Here is a 16,029-nt window from a genome sequence, read left to right as displayed (position 1 = left end):
TAATGTAGGATAACTGACGTACACCGTGCTAACATAATCTGGTCTGCCAAGGTGTTTCGGCAGGAAAAGCCTTGGCAGACTTATATATTCCTGAAATGAGGGTTCTTATCTACCAACTGGAATTGGTTTCATGGTGGTATCAGATGGGTTAGTGTACGGTAACCGATGGTCATCTTGCTTATAATCTCGTCTGCCGAGGTGTTTCGGCAGGAAAAACCTTGGCAGACTTATATATTTCTAAAATGGGATTCATACCTACCGACTGGAATTGGTTTCATGGTGGTATCAGATGGGTTAGTGTACGGTAACCGATGGTCATCTTGCTTATAATCTCGTCTGCCAAGGTGTTTCAGCAGGAAAAGCCTTGGCAGACTTATATATTCCTGAAATGGGGGTTCATACCTACCGACTGGAATTGGTTGCATGGTGGTATCAGATGGGTTAATTTAGGGCTCCCGATGGTCACCTTTGAGAGCGTCTTCCAAGCACTTCCGGCAAAAAAATACTGGCAGACTTCGCTTTTCTGTTTCTACATGTAAATTGCTAACTGCTGCTGTAACTATTATTTCGGTATCAGATGGGTTAAATCAGCCCCCTGTTTTCGCACCGGAAGTGGCCTTCTTTTTCGTACTTTCGGCAAGTTCTGCCGTGGCAGACTATCGAATTCAGACTTAGCATCACTTTTATGGGAAACCATTGTGCATTTCATCGTGGTATCAACTCGGTGAGAAATTTTGCGGGCGGCTCTTCTACTACATACACATGTATCCCTTTGTGTCATTCAAAGTTTTAACACGCGATGTAATGGCCGTAACACACTATCGCACCGCACCACTATAAAAGCGCCCGTGCGAATGGATGCTTAGAATAGTCATTATTTATTTATCACCATCATAAATATTTGTCCAAAAATGTTATTTGTGTTCCTTGACATTGCATCATAGACGGAAATATTACAAAAATATATTTAAATATTATTTTTGAGATTTGAAGATAAATTGGATAGCTTGCTTTATAAACATTTGATTCCGTTCAGAAATGTTACTAAAATTTATTAATATTGTCCTAGCACGGATTATTTGATTTATTTGTCCTCCACCGAGACTTTTAGCCAAATAAAGTGAATTTATCAACTAATGATTATAACATGTTGAAAATGTAATGTTATTTAAAAATATATATATTGTTTTATATAGTCTGTGCGGAAAGAGAAGAGTCGTAGAATGTATGGGCTCCCCTACATTTCACGACTCTTCTCTTTCCGCACAGACTCTACAAATAATCCAATATATTATAAATAATATGTAATCACTATGGTTTACTCAAGGTTTACTGCTTAAATATTGTGGTTAACTATAGCATACTTCATAAACCAAACTATGTCTACCCACACAGTCACGTCTAGTTTATGTTTATATAATAAATTTGTATGTAAAAACATTTTCTATGTGTGCATAATGTAATGTCATACGATTGTACTCTGTGTCCGTACTACTCCCACATTCACAAGTCGCGTGTTGAAAGTGGGAACTCGAGACTACAATTTGATAAAATTTCGGATCGAATTTGAGAGATGTGAATAAACAGTGTTTGATAACGAACAATAACATCAAGATGTATCGGAAATTGATGTGGTGTTACGTTTTCGTATTGACTTTATTAGATTTATCGCTCAACAGCAAACTGACAGCCCAGGGAAAGAGCCATGGTAAAATCGATTTTATTATTTCCTTTCGGCACAAATCTCGGGGATATCTGGACCGACCCTGGAAGTTATCATGTTGAAAAACACCATGTTTGTCAAAAGTAGAGCGTGAAGTGAAACCGCAATTGTGATATCGGGCATAGAAGGTGGCGCGCGGCACGATTTATTTTGGATCGGGGCCGAAGCGGGCATGTTTGGCGTTTTTGTTGCATTTTATAGTATTTTGGTTTCGGCTAGGAGAACGGAAGCGCAGCGTGACACCTCCGGTCGCGGGGGCCCGGTGCGCGCCGCGGCCGCGCGGTTCTGCCGGACCTAGGTGCAGTGCACCACCTGCTTGCGAACTTTCCGATCAACACACCACCGTTGCTAGTATCTAGAACTTAAATCCAGTTATGTATACAATAATATACAACAGTTGCATCAATAAAACACTAATTCCATTTTTATTTTTAGCAAGCATGGTGTCCCCATTTGATATTCTTATAATTTTATAAAAATATTATGATATCTGAACCATATGTGTATAGTATTATTTTAACTAAAGTAGTATTCCTTATTTTGAGGCAATATTTTTGTAGAATTTACAATCATGGCTGGAAAAGCATTAAAAATGTCATCTCAGAATATTCTCATGTAATCATTTCAAAGAGATATTTGAAGATTTATTATTATTTAAATTGATGAATGTAGACCCAACAATGACCAGGAACAGATATAACTGGAGAGAATTGATTAGGAGAGCCGACCCCAAATAAGAAAAATTTGCTTGTATGGTGTGCTGCCATAGGCTATACTTGCTTGTATGTTGATAAATGTGTCAATTATTTACAGGTGTCACAGTCCACGACTCGCTGGTGGAGGGCATCACATTTCAGGTATTATATTTTAATCTACCTACTAAAAAATCTTTTCAAATATTTGGGGACAATCTCGCTGAGATCAACCTAATCCTAAACTAAGCAACATTATGGCATTATGTGTACAGTCACCTGCAATAATATGTTAGGTACTCTTCAAAGGATGCAAAAATAGAAAAGGAGATAGTTCCATAATTTTAATTTTAATGCCCAATAATGACATATTAGAAATAAACATAAAAATAAAGATCTCATGTAAGTCAGTAAAAGTACACTTATTAATGTTTTATTATTATTATTGAAATTGTGTTATTAATTATTTATATTTTATTAGTTTAGTTAGTTATTAAGCTAATCAAGAATGTAAATTGCAGTGCCCTTGCAGGGCTCATAGCTGATCTTGTTCTGATGTACCTCCTTATGTAATGCACCTATGAAAGCAATAAATTACTGAATACTGAATATGTGATGTGACACATAGTAGGAGGCTAGCGGATATTGACTATGTGACAAAAACCTAAGAACATAAGAACACTTCTAGATAGGTTGTCAGGTCGTAAATGAAGATGGAACTGGATCGAGTAGGACTTGATTACTACATTAATCACAGAAGTAACTGTGCATGCATGGTGACTGTGAGTTGTCTTACTTTTACATATAACTCTTGCAGTGCCCTTACAGTTACAGGGTTCATTATTCAAATTTACCATCTTATGTAGGTATATGTATGTACAATATTTTTCAAACTGGAAGGGTACCATGATAGATGCCATCTCCATACAATTTATAACATAAAAATTACAAATTCGCAAAATTTTATTGAATTGACATAGTCCATCATTGTACCTTTCCAGTTTGAAAAATATACCTATAAAAGTAATAAATGACTGTTTACTCCATCTTATAGTTGAAGTGATCCGTAATGATGTTCAGAGTCATTTAATGGTAGGTAGTATTATTTTGTTTTCCCATGATTAATTATGCCATTGGCTGCCCATTAGTTAACAATAGATTTTACGTACTTTTCCTCTTAAGGCCTCACAGGAAAATGGGAGGAAAAAACGGAAAGTGGCCTATTTTCTGTACTTGTTTCCTTGTATGCACTCAAATTGTTACATAAAAGTAGGTTACTAAATTAAATTATTTAAACTGAATTATAAGATAGATAAAGCTCCCATTTATAATTTTTGTAACAAATTGTACCTATTTAAAAATGCTTAGTAAAAACATCATTATCCTAAGTACCTAACAATAGAATGTAGGGTAGATGGGAAACAACTAAAGACGTTTAATGTTATCATAATATGATGAAAATACCAATATGTGATGATGTGTGAAAGGAATTTGATATTCTAATATAACTTGCCTTTTGCCTAAAAATATCTCAATCTTAGACCTGTAAACGAGCAATTCTTGTATATCTATTTGTATATATATAGTTCGGGGATCTCGGAAACGGCTCTAACGATTTCGATGAAATTTTCTATATGGGGGTTTTCGGGGGCGAAAAATCGATTTAGCTAGGTCTTATCTCCGGGAAAACGCGCATTTTTGAGTTTTTATACGTTTTCCGAGCAGAGCACGATCTCCCAGATATTTATTATTATAAGATAAGGTATTGATGAAATTCAGAAGTCAGTTTTAAATATTTTAACCTAATTCCGAAATGGTGAATACATTTATGGAAGTGTCACATAATTTCGTCATATGTACTACATATTAATGATACCCTTGGACATACCTTTCATATCGTTCGATCTGTTGCCGTCAACGTCCACTTTAATATCGTATGCAAATAAACCGAAAACAGAGTCATTAGAGTGACATGCCATCATTCATTAATAATATTAAGTAAATGAGTTATATTACGATTGTTTCGAGGGCAATTAGGCTAACGAAATTACACGAAAAATCCAAAAATAAAGGAGTACAGTCAGCAGCAGAAGTTGCTAAGCGGGCCAAGTGTTCAAAATTACCTTGACACGCTCTTATTCTCTTAACAATAAAGTCGCGTCAAGATCATTTTGAACACCTGGCCCGCTTAGCAACTTCTGCTGCTGACTGTACTCATCCATACTATTAAATTAATATAAACCCAAAAGCATCCCTGTCTGTTATCTTTTCACGGCTCTACTGCCGACCGATTTTGATGAAATTTGCTATGTAGAACGCTTAATCCTTGGGGAAATTATATACGGATGGTACACGTAGGGTAGACCTACGTTATTTTTGGAAATCCTTGGAAAAAGGAACGGGAAATTATACAAACCGAATCCCACGCGGGCGGAGCCGGGGCTGGGTTAGCTTATATCAAAGAGAATTAAGTTTGCTTATATGATGCTTATAGCAGTTATAGCTAGACCTACCTACTTGAATAAAGAGAATGCTTTGAATCATTTGAATCTTGAATTGGTTAGGCTCTAAATTCCTTTCGTTCAGTCCAATTGAGAAGGGAAACCTATATAAAATATCACTCTCATATGGCCAGTTTATCTTATTCTTATATCCCGAAAACCTATTGTTAGTAAAAAAAGGCGGCAAATATGAAAGTACGAGGGTCATACCTACCTACACAAAAATAGACTTCGTATCTCTCCTGTGGGCATGCCCAAAGTTAAGGTCTAATAAAGCTTAATTTTCTGATTTAACCCTATCGGCAAAAAAAGGTTAAGTAGTTATTTTCCACTTAGGTACACTTACATACACTTAGGTACTTATATTCACAAAAGCGGTTAACTATTGTTCAACGAAGAGGAACTTTTTTGTTTTAAAAGCTTTGTATTTACTTCTTTTTCTATTAATCCAGTTTGCCAGACTAAGGGCCAGTTGCACCAACCACATTTGACAGACTGATCAACGTCAGCCGGCGCGACCCGGCGCTTTACTATGAAACTTTTCATACATAAAAATTTAGCGAACTCTTTAACGATACGAACAGTTTGGTGCAACCGACCCTTAATAGTCATATATTTTGTATAGGAATGGGGCTCGGAGGCAGGCGCGGGCGCCGCCGCAGGCTCCGGGCGCGCGTTGCCGCCAGCGGCGCTCCGTGCGTCGCCGCCGGCGCTGGCGCTGGGCCGCGCCGCGCTCGGCGCCGCGCACGCCGCCACCGTCACGCTCACCAACACCGCCAACACCACCATGCACCTGGCCTCTATAGCTGGCACCACGCCCGACTTCCACGCCTCATTCTTCGACGCCAAGGTAAGTACGTGGCAAACTTCAGATTAACCCCTTTGAACGCCCGAAAAGGTTGATATTAGGTTGAGCTGCATGCGGCCGCGCGCATCAGTTGACGTCTCTGGCGGTCAGAGTTAAGCACACGGCATGCGTAATATAATATAACACGGCTTCAGCTCCATTCACGGTGCATCACTTAGGTACTTCGCGTATTAGGTCCTCGTAATTTAAGGTGCACACAACGCAAGCTATGTACTACGCAGAGAACCGGAGACGTGCTAGAGCAAGGGCTGAGGTTGCTAGACCCTAAAATACAAAAGTCGCACTTGGCATTAATACGGCTAGATATTTTGACGGACCGTAGTTATAATAAGTTGTAGACTGTAGTTGGAGACAGGGTATATAGGCCCTTTTATGACGGTCGGTAATGTCGGTACCTATATACATATTTTACTCTGTATAATCCAAAGTTCTCAGAAACTACAAAAAACTGGTTTATCTATCAACGTCTTCTTGGAACGTCTTCCTGTAAAAACTTATCTCGTAACTCGCAATAAATAATAGATAGACGAAGAAGACTCAAGGGGTGTTACGGTATTGTAAAAAAGTTATAAAAACAAACCTAATCTAACAATAAGTTTTTACAGCGCTTTGAAAGTTTACCGTTTCAGAAAAACAAGATAAATACGGTCCGATGCATAATAGCGTACAAATGTTACTCCGTCAATACGGTGTATTCTGTTTCTTTACAAATCTTATAAAATACTGACATCTCTCCTCTTTTCATAGAAACCAGGCCACAATTTCACCAAGGTGACAGGTGCGACAATTGTAAAACATCACTGTTGCTGACGTCACAGGCATCCATGGGCTACGGTTACCGCTTACCATCGGGCGGGCCGTATTCCTGTTTGCCACCATCATTGTATTATTAAAAAAAACTTTATTATATCGGAAAAAAACAGGTATTTCTCTTGCTAAGTTTATGACAATTGTCACAAGAAACACGACAATTGTCACGAAATTCCAACATATAACTCATTACCTGTCAAGAATTACCTACAATTCTTCTAAATCTTGACAATTGTCAGAAACTTCGCAAAAGAAATATCTGTTTTTTTCCGATATAATAAAGTTTTTTTAAATAATACAATGATGGTGGCAAACAGGAATACGGCCCGCCCGATGGTAAGTGGTAATCGTAGCCCATGGATGCCTGTGACGTCAGCAACAGTGATTTTACAATTGTCGCACCTGTCACCGATGTGAAATTGGGGCCAGCTGGTCAACTGTCCAAGATGATACTTGTCGACCTTCCTCATATGTTACCTTTTAAAAACGTGTCATACATACCTATGGGGACGGGTACCATCAGATACTTAAGTTACTCATCGTTTGTGGACTGTATGTCGATGCGTAAAAGGTTTCCTAATGTTGTTGCTACTAATATAGCAGCGACTGATATGTCTCAATATGGTTCTCGCCTTCGACACACTAACGGCACGCCTCGCCTGGTGGTCACGAGTTGCAGACAACACGCGATTTTTGCCAAACATGTTGTTGCCGAGGTTATCTAACGTGACGTGAAGTTTGACCATATGTAGGCCTTGTGCCGTTGCAACAAGGTACATTTATAATTAGTAAACAATCAGTATAAATAGTGCGACTCGCGAGAGGTCAGCGCGTTATCGCAGGATGCTCGCTCGCTCGCAGCCACCGAGCGCTCCTGTTGAAACTTATACTAACACCAATACGCTTGCAGGCGTATTCGAATTTTAGTTATTCGACCTGTTTCCGATATGATACTGATCTGTCAGTGTCATATCGGAAATAGATCGAATAACTAAAATACGAATACGCCTGTTAATCATTGGTGGACTTTATGTCGTACTGATAAGGTTCAATTTTCAACCAGCTATACGTGTGTCGTCATTTGTCATTTCCTTCTTCCTTACCTTCATTTCTTACTGGTTGACGAAACCGAAGCAGCTTTTGAATGTTTTGTTCTGATGCTCCTGCTGATTTATGGCAAAAATACACCATTCAAGCTCTTGGGCCCCTTGCGGGCCTACTAAATTTCAAAAAGAGGTTAGGTTAAAGACTAGAAAACATTATCTCTGTCCTAAAAATTATACGCAATGCGACATGTTAAGGTACGTTAAAAAGTAAAAACAAAAGATAGTAGAATAGAATAAAGTAATAAATGTAGGTGTGATTGATAATGATAAGTAGGTTCATTTCATATGATCTGTACTGGCAATGTATTGAAACAACTGTATGTTATGGTATATTTAATCGCCCGACGATTAAACAGTAATTAAATGCATTATAATGATTTAATCATCCATATTTAGTTACACAGCGCAGTACCAGTTAAACACATACCCAATATACCCATATTTGGCTCAAGGAAAACTGACAAGCCCAAATGATGGAAAATATGTATAGCCGTAAGTACATGTGAACTAATTATTACTTTATTTTATGCTGATAATATCGGTTCGAAATGATATTTTTATGGCTGTCTATAATTGAGTGTCAACAGCTCGCATTTAATATGATATTGATAGTTATAGCTAGAGTATGTAGGTACACTATGTATAATTGTATAGCTTATCAAATGTGGTCACCGCAGGGTCGCATCGCCGCCGCAATGCTGTGGTCACGCGTATTTTATTACTAGAATTTTCGGCGATATTCCAAGTATTACTCCGCGGGGAGCCACTATTATTATCAACTACGCATTTATGTAAATAAATATTTAACAATAGCGATACGACGCGTCAACTGCACTTCGATATAGGTAATTATAATTAACTGATCAAGTGATCATACATAAACCGTAACACAACGCAATAAGGACTTCAAATAAACAGTTTTGTGCACAAGCAATTTGTCTTCGTTTGTATAATATTATCAAGGTATTAAATATCGACACAGACAAAATGCCAAAATTGTGAACACACTACCTTAATGTACGGGAAATAGGGTGGTGTAGGTAGCCATACTTTCAGCACTTTGTCCGTGTCGATATTAATGTAATATCTTGAATGTGCAGTCGGGATCAGATTTATCAGAGCGGCCAAGCCGGGGTGCTCACAAATATCCGAACACGCGTATGTCGTCAAGGCGTTAGAGTGCGTGTTCAGATATTATTGAGCACCTCGGCTGCTCCGATATATATATCTGACGGAGACTGGGCTAACAGTAAATCTTAGACGATCATCAATGGATCTTATGTCTCCGACTTAAGGTTTTAAAACTGTCAGTAAACAAACAAGCGATAGTACTCGAACTACTTCTTTAACATAATACATAATAGGAAATATTCATAAATTGTGACGCAACAAGTATTATAGTTGCTAACATTGAAGTAGTATATTTTTAAGTGACCGATTATCTTTGAGAGACTATCCGTCTTTGCTGATGTCAGGGTAAATTCTGCAAATAAATATATGGGTTTTTTTTGTTTGTTTTAATAATAGTTGTAGTTTAATGTAACAGAAAATTATACTTTTTTCAACTTGATGTACCTTTCTTATTTTTCATATACTTACATATCTGGTTAATTATTTTTTTACATTATATAGAGGATATTCACAGTCACTTGGTATGTATTTTGGACTAATCCATTCAGCCATTTTCAATTTAGAGCACTTGAAAGTCAACAGTGGATTGTGAAATTTTTGAACGTTTTCTAATAATTTGTTAGACCAAGTATTGAAAATGTTACAACATGTTATATATTTGTGATATACTCACAAAACCCTTTTATTTGGTACCCCACATGGTATGTTTAAAAGAAATAAAAAAAAAAGTTTGTACTGCCGACTTTATGACGTCACAGCAACTACCCCCCACCACTTTCGCGCTTGTCATCTTATATATTTGTGTTCAGGGCATTACACTGAATGCATCGATACCATATTCACCCATATCCGAGACGACATGAACGAAAACTAACCTAAACCCACCGTTAGACCGGCCTGCTAAGACACAAATTAGGCAGCGGCGCGGCGTGGCGTCATGGCGTGGCGTGGAGGTGCGCCTCTGACGTGTTATCTTATCGGCGCGGCGTTATGTCACAGTTTGTTTGTCTCATTATGGATGTATTTATGTATACTCTGTATTACCTATACGAGTGTCGAGTTATCGAATGTTTAAAGGACACACGTACTTGGTTGTGGACTTGTCATCTGGCTTATTTATAGCCTTATTTTCGCAAAAAACTTATACATACATATTTTTAACATTGTGATGAGGCTATAGGTTAATTACATATGAAATGAGTAAGATACCAAAATAATTTTTTGACATTGCGTAATAAAATAAATAATGGCTATGAATTTTGCTGTCTTAAACATGCAAAATCAATTTGCAAAAAAAAATGTTTTCTATCAGTCTATCTAATACCTTTAAACGAGCAATTTATGTTTATTTTTATGTACATATAATTTGGGGATCTCGGAAACGACTCTAACGATTTAGATGAAATTTGTTACATAGGGATTAGGGGCGATAAAGCGATCTAGCTAGGTCTTATCTCTGGGAAAACGCGCATTTTTGAGTTTTTATATGTTTTCCGGTCAAAGCTCGGTCTCCCAGATATTATAAATAAAAATAAATAAATCGTGGACACAGTTATATCCCCAATAACATGAAATAAGAAATAATGTATGTTTGCGTTTGTTTAGTTATTTAAACGGGTGTAACGCGATATTATTTAATAATCTTTACCTTATCCGACTTTTCAGCTGGATTGTGCCAGCTGTGGTTACGGATGAGGTAAAAATAATAAAATATTAATATCGCGTTAGAACCGTCTAAATAGATACATAGTTAAAATATGTCTAAAAAACGCGAGAGTTTGAGGTGTCATATGTGTCTGCTTTTTCGTGATAGAAATTACCAAGCCTCATTTTATTTTCACAAGAAATTCTTGTCCCGTTTACGTCTAGAACAGACTAGCTTAAGTATAACTGATGATGCATAGAATACTTTATCATCACGAAGTAATATATCGCTCCGCTATGAACAAGTGCTTGTCACATGCGGCTGCCCGGCCCGGCGGCCCGGGGGGTCCGCTCTCCTCTCCCAGCGGGTGTAGCTGTCACGTGTTGACCTGAGAAGGTATTGTTCCTGTTTTGGTCCCTTAACTAGTCAACGAGAGACCATTGACCAAATTAAAGAAATGTAAACGTCAAGGAGGGACACGAGAAAGAGACACGTGCTAAATGAATGCTATAATTTGGGATAGATAATGAATACGTAATGCATATATATATGTATATGCATCAGGCCGACAAAGTAGTAAAGTAATAAATAGTTCAGAACAGCCTATCTGAATCTTCTTTCTTGCCTGTAACAATTAGCGCCTGTTTCTTTACCTACCTACAATATACAATACACAGAACTAATATAAAAGGACTATCAGGAGTACCTTTACGTAATTGAAGGTGCGAATTTTATAGTCTGAAGACATAGTAAACGGCCCTGTAGTGGCATTTGAACTGTACAAATTCATATCATTATCTAAGTAACAACACCCACAGTAAGTACTTCTCGCTCGTTTTATTGGTGCGAATAGGGTTGCTATATGGAAGAATTAAATGTCCTGATAAAAATCCGGACATCACCCTAAAAATTCAGACATTTCTTGTAACAAAGATTTGGCGTAGCTTGAACGACGCCCCGGCGGCGCGCTGCTCTCTGCGGTGTACTGTATCGTGGATCTACCTTTCCCTTTCCCTCCGCCGGACCCCGTAGCCACCTACCCGCGCGCACGACCCGCGCCCGCGCCGCATCGCATTCGTTACGCAGTATATCACGAAAACATTTTTTTATAAGGTCATTCCTACAGTTTGGCAAAAAAGAGTAGAAAATAAAAAGTGGCAACACTGTAGTGTCCTCCCGTTTTCTTATATAAATTGGTTTGAAAGGGACGACACTACAGTGTTGCCACTTTTTAATTTCTACTCTTTTTTGCCAAGCTGTAAAATCCGGACACTTGCCAAGTCCGGCCGCAATCCGGACAAAGGGTCAAAAATCCTGACATGTCCGGACAAATCCGGACGTATGGCAACCCTAGGTGCGAACGAGTTCCACTGAGTGTTAAAATGAGATCAATTTGTAATCTTAAAATGCCGCTGCTGGCCTTGAGGACCGCTAAATGATATGATATTCATGTTTCGCGCCTCTCAGTTTTTGCCTAATGTCTATATTTCCGGGTGTCCTTATGTGGGACGTTGCGAATTATTATTTTTGTAAAGTAGCTGCCCTTCACATTTTTATTACTATACACTACTAGTACGAAATATGAGTATAAGATATACTCGTAAGTTGTTAGGATAGTAAAGTTAATAGTGCGTGTGCTGTGCATGCAAAAATGGTGTTATCACACAAGTTAAAAGGAAAATTGAGTATCTCGTTATGTAGAATACATAGATAAGTATTCAGTTAGAAAATTAGGCTTTAAAGTTTAAAACTCTAAATTTTGGGTAGGCTTAGGTATAGGAGCGAAGAAAGAAGGAGTGCGTAATGGCTGAGTATGGTCCATCTTCATTATCGCTAAATAGGTAATCGCTCTCGCCGCCAGTCGGGCAGCTGCTCTTACCCTGCCATTGCAAAGGGTCTGTAAGACTACAATGGCATACAATGCAGCGATTCTACCTGCCCTAATAACATAAAGGTACTACAAACTGTACAGAGTATAGTTTAAACAGCTGTTCGCTTTAGTAGACAGCTGGCGGCGCGCGCGCCGGAACTAATGCTTACATATTCGCTATTTGCATATGTAAAGGCTAAACCGACCTTCTGATGAGCGGGATTCGATGAGCATGTACTATTCAATGGTCATTCATAATTCGGCACTATATTTTAAAGTCGATGACGGTAAATAAGGTCCATCTAAGAAGCGTACAGTCTATGAATGCTTGTAATTTTTAGACATTCGATCCAATGGCCACAATCGAAACTAGGGCACCAAACATGTCAACCAATCGAAACCTTAATATTGTATGGAAATAGTCACGTGACAATTCATAGCATCCGTCATCCCAATACATTTTTTCTTTTCGTCTGGCGAGTGTTGATGTACATACATACTATTATCATCTTGGCTAGGCCCCCTGGCTGGCCTCTGGGCTTCTCTTCTTTATTGCAGGTCGGTTTGTAAGAGCCAAAGGAGGCTGTCCTGCTGCCGTCATTTAGACTTGGTCGACAGTGACAGTGTTGGCCGTAATGGTTAATTCTAATTAACAATTAATCAATTGCATTAACCATTAATTCCGCAATTAAGCAATTGCATTACGCATCAATATAATTAAAATTAGTTAGAATTGAAGTTTGAGACGTTTAATTACATTGATTGTCAATGTGCATTAACGTTTAATGGAATTAAATAATTTATTTCATAAACTAATAATTAATGTTACTTTTGCTTGGAACTATTAAAATTATAAATAAAAATAACCATTAATACAAGCTTCAGTGAATTATCAGATCGTGATACATATTTTAACATGAGACTCTACACTATATGTTTCTATACACTCATTATAGGTGTATTCCTATTTGTCGCTGCCATATGTGAGTTGGAGACAAATGGGAAACGGGGACAAATGGGATTTATATGCAGAACCTATTCCATCTGTTCCAGGTGGGAACAAATGGGAAAACATCAGAAAATGATGTGTTCCCATTTGTCCCCACCTTATTGGTGTGGAGACAAATGGGAAACGGGGACAAATGGGATTTATATGCAGCGTCTATTCCATCTGTTCCAGGTGGGAAAAAATGGGAAAACATGGGAAAATTATGTGTTCACATTTGTCTCCACACCAATAAGGTGGGGACAAATGGGAATATTTTATACGAATGAATATGAACGGCGGGAAACAAAAGGGATACACCCGATATTAGTGTTCCCATTTGTCTCCGCTCCAATGAGATGGGGAAAAATGGAAATATTTCTGTGCAGCTTCTTTTCCCATATGTTTCTATACACTCATTATAGGTGTATTCCTATTTGTCCCTGCCATATGTGAGTTGGAGATAAATGGGAAACGGGGACAAATGGGATTTATATGCAGAGCCTATTCCATCTGTTCCAGGTGGGAACAAATGAGAAAACATCGCAAAATGAAGTGTTCCCATTTGTCCCCACCTTATTAGTGAGGAGACAAATGGGAAACGGGGACAAATGGGATTTATATGCAGCGTCTATTCCATCTGTTCCAGGTGGGAAAAAATGGGAAAACATGGGAAAATGATGTGTTCCCATTTGTCCCTTCTCTCATGTATGGCGTAGGACACGTGGATAGGGGACAAGTGGGAATACGCCAATAATGCACCCATTATAACCAATAATGAGTGTATTCCCATTTGTCCCCTCGGGGAACATATAGGAAAAGACTGCATATAAATATTTCCCGTTTGTCCCCACCTTATTGGTGTGGAGACAAATGGGAACACATCATTTTCCGATGTTTTCCCATTTGTTCCCACCTGGAACAGATGGAATAGACGCTGCATATAAATCCCATTTGTCCCCGTTTCCCATTTGTCTCTACACCAATAAGGTGGGGACAAATGGGAACACATTATTTTCTGATGTTTTCCCATTTGTTCCCAACTGGAACAGATGGAATAGGCTCTGCATATAAATCTCATTTGTCCCCGTTTCCCATTTGTCTCCAACTCACATATGGCAGGGTCAAATAGGAATACACCTATAATGAGTGTATATAAACATATGGGAAAAGACGCTGCATAGAAATATTTTCATTTTTCCCCATCTCATTGGAGCGGAGCCAAATGGGAACACTAATATCGGGTGTATCCCTTTTGTTCCCCGCCGTTCATATTCATTCATATAAAACATTCCCATTTATCCCCACCTTATTGGTGTGGAGATAAATGTGAACACATCATTTTCCCATGTTTTCCCATTTTTTCCCACCTGGAACAGATGGAATAGACGCTGCATATAAATCCCATTTACCTCGTTTCCCATTTGTCTCCACACCAATAAGGTGGGAACAAATAGGAACACATCATTTTCTGATGTTTTCCCATTTGTTCCCACCTGGAACAGATGGAATAGGCTCTGCATATAAATCCCATTTGTCCCCGTTTCCCATTTGTCTCCACACCAATAAGGTGGGGACAAATGGGAACACTTCATTTTCCGATGTTTTCTCATTTGTTCCCACCTGGAACAGATGGAATAGGCTCTGCATATAAATCCCATTTGTCCCCGTTTCCCATTTGTCTCCACACCAATAAGGTGGGGACAAATGGGAACACTTCATTTTCCGATGTTTTCTCATTTGTTCCCACCTGGAACAGATGGAATAGGCTCTGCATATAAATCCCATTTGTCCCCGTTTCCCATTTGTCTCCACACCAATAAGGTGGGGACAAATGGGAACACTTCATTTTCCGATGTTTTCTCATTTGTTCCCACCTGGAACAGATGGAATAGGCTCTGCATATAAATCCCATTTGTCCCCGTTTCCCATTTGTCTCCAACTCACATATGGCAGGGACAAATAGGAATACACCTATAATGAGTGTATAGAAACATATGGGAAAAGAAGCTGCACAGAAATATTTCCATTTTTCCCCATCTCATTGGAGCGGAGACAAATGGGAACACTAATATCGGGTGTATTGTATCCCTTTTGTTCCCCGCCGTTCATATTCATTCACATAAAACATTCCCATTTGTCCGAGCTTCATGCATGGGGTAGGTCACGCGAATCGGGGACAATTGGGAATACACCAATAAGCACCCATTATTAACAATAATTACCAATAATGGGTGAATTCCCATTTGTCTTCGCGGGGAACATATGGGAAAACCCTGCATAAAAATACAGAGACAAAAATTACGATGTTTATTCTTGTTAATTGTTAATTATCAATCACATTTTTAATTTTCATTCAAAATTGATTTAATTTTTAATGGTTTGTAAAGCAATAACCATTAATTCTTTTTAATTGTTAGTGGTTCGAAATAAATTAATATTAATGCAAATTGATGATCAATGCAATTGATAATTAATTTCCCTTCAATGGTTAATGGTTAATGGCAATTAACCTTTTCAATGGTTAATTTTTAATGGTCAATTGCATTAACGTTCGGCCAACACTGACCCATGACTGTAAACCGTAAAGGAAAGTAAAGGCTTGCGGGCCGTAGTTTCAAGTCCCCTGCTCTAGAGACGTTACATGTGTGCACCTTTTACACGTACTCAATACTGTGACTAGGCAGAGAGATTATAA

The 16,029-nt window shown here is 38.4% G+C and overlaps 1 protein-coding gene across 1 annotated transcript in view; it reads left to right on the top strand.

Moving 5' to 3' along the window:
* The first annotated feature begins 1,399 nt into the window (after nucleotides 1-1,399).
* LOC134795189 (uncharacterized) overlaps nucleotides 1,400-16,029 on the top strand; it is a 66,522-nt gene continuing 51,892 nt past the window's right edge. The window contains exons 1-3 of the mRNA XM_063767018.1: nucleotides 1,400-1,708; nucleotides 2,537-2,580; nucleotides 5,542-5,766. Coding sequence (XP_063623088.1) covers nucleotides 1,615-1,708; nucleotides 2,537-2,580; nucleotides 5,542-5,766 — 363 coding nt within the window. The 5' untranslated portion in view covers nucleotides 1,400-1,614. The remainder of the gene's footprint in view (nucleotides 1,709-2,536; nucleotides 2,581-5,541; nucleotides 5,767-16,029) is intronic.

This window comes from Cydia splendana, chromosome 11, assembly GCF_910591565.1.
Source record: "Cydia splendana chromosome 11, ilCydSple1.2, whole genome shotgun sequence".
NCBI classification, from domain to species: Eukaryota; Metazoa; Arthropoda; class Insecta; order Lepidoptera; family Tortricidae; genus Cydia; species Cydia splendana.
Note: the sequence above shows the minus strand (reverse complement) of the source record. Positions and strands in the feature narration are given on the sequence as shown.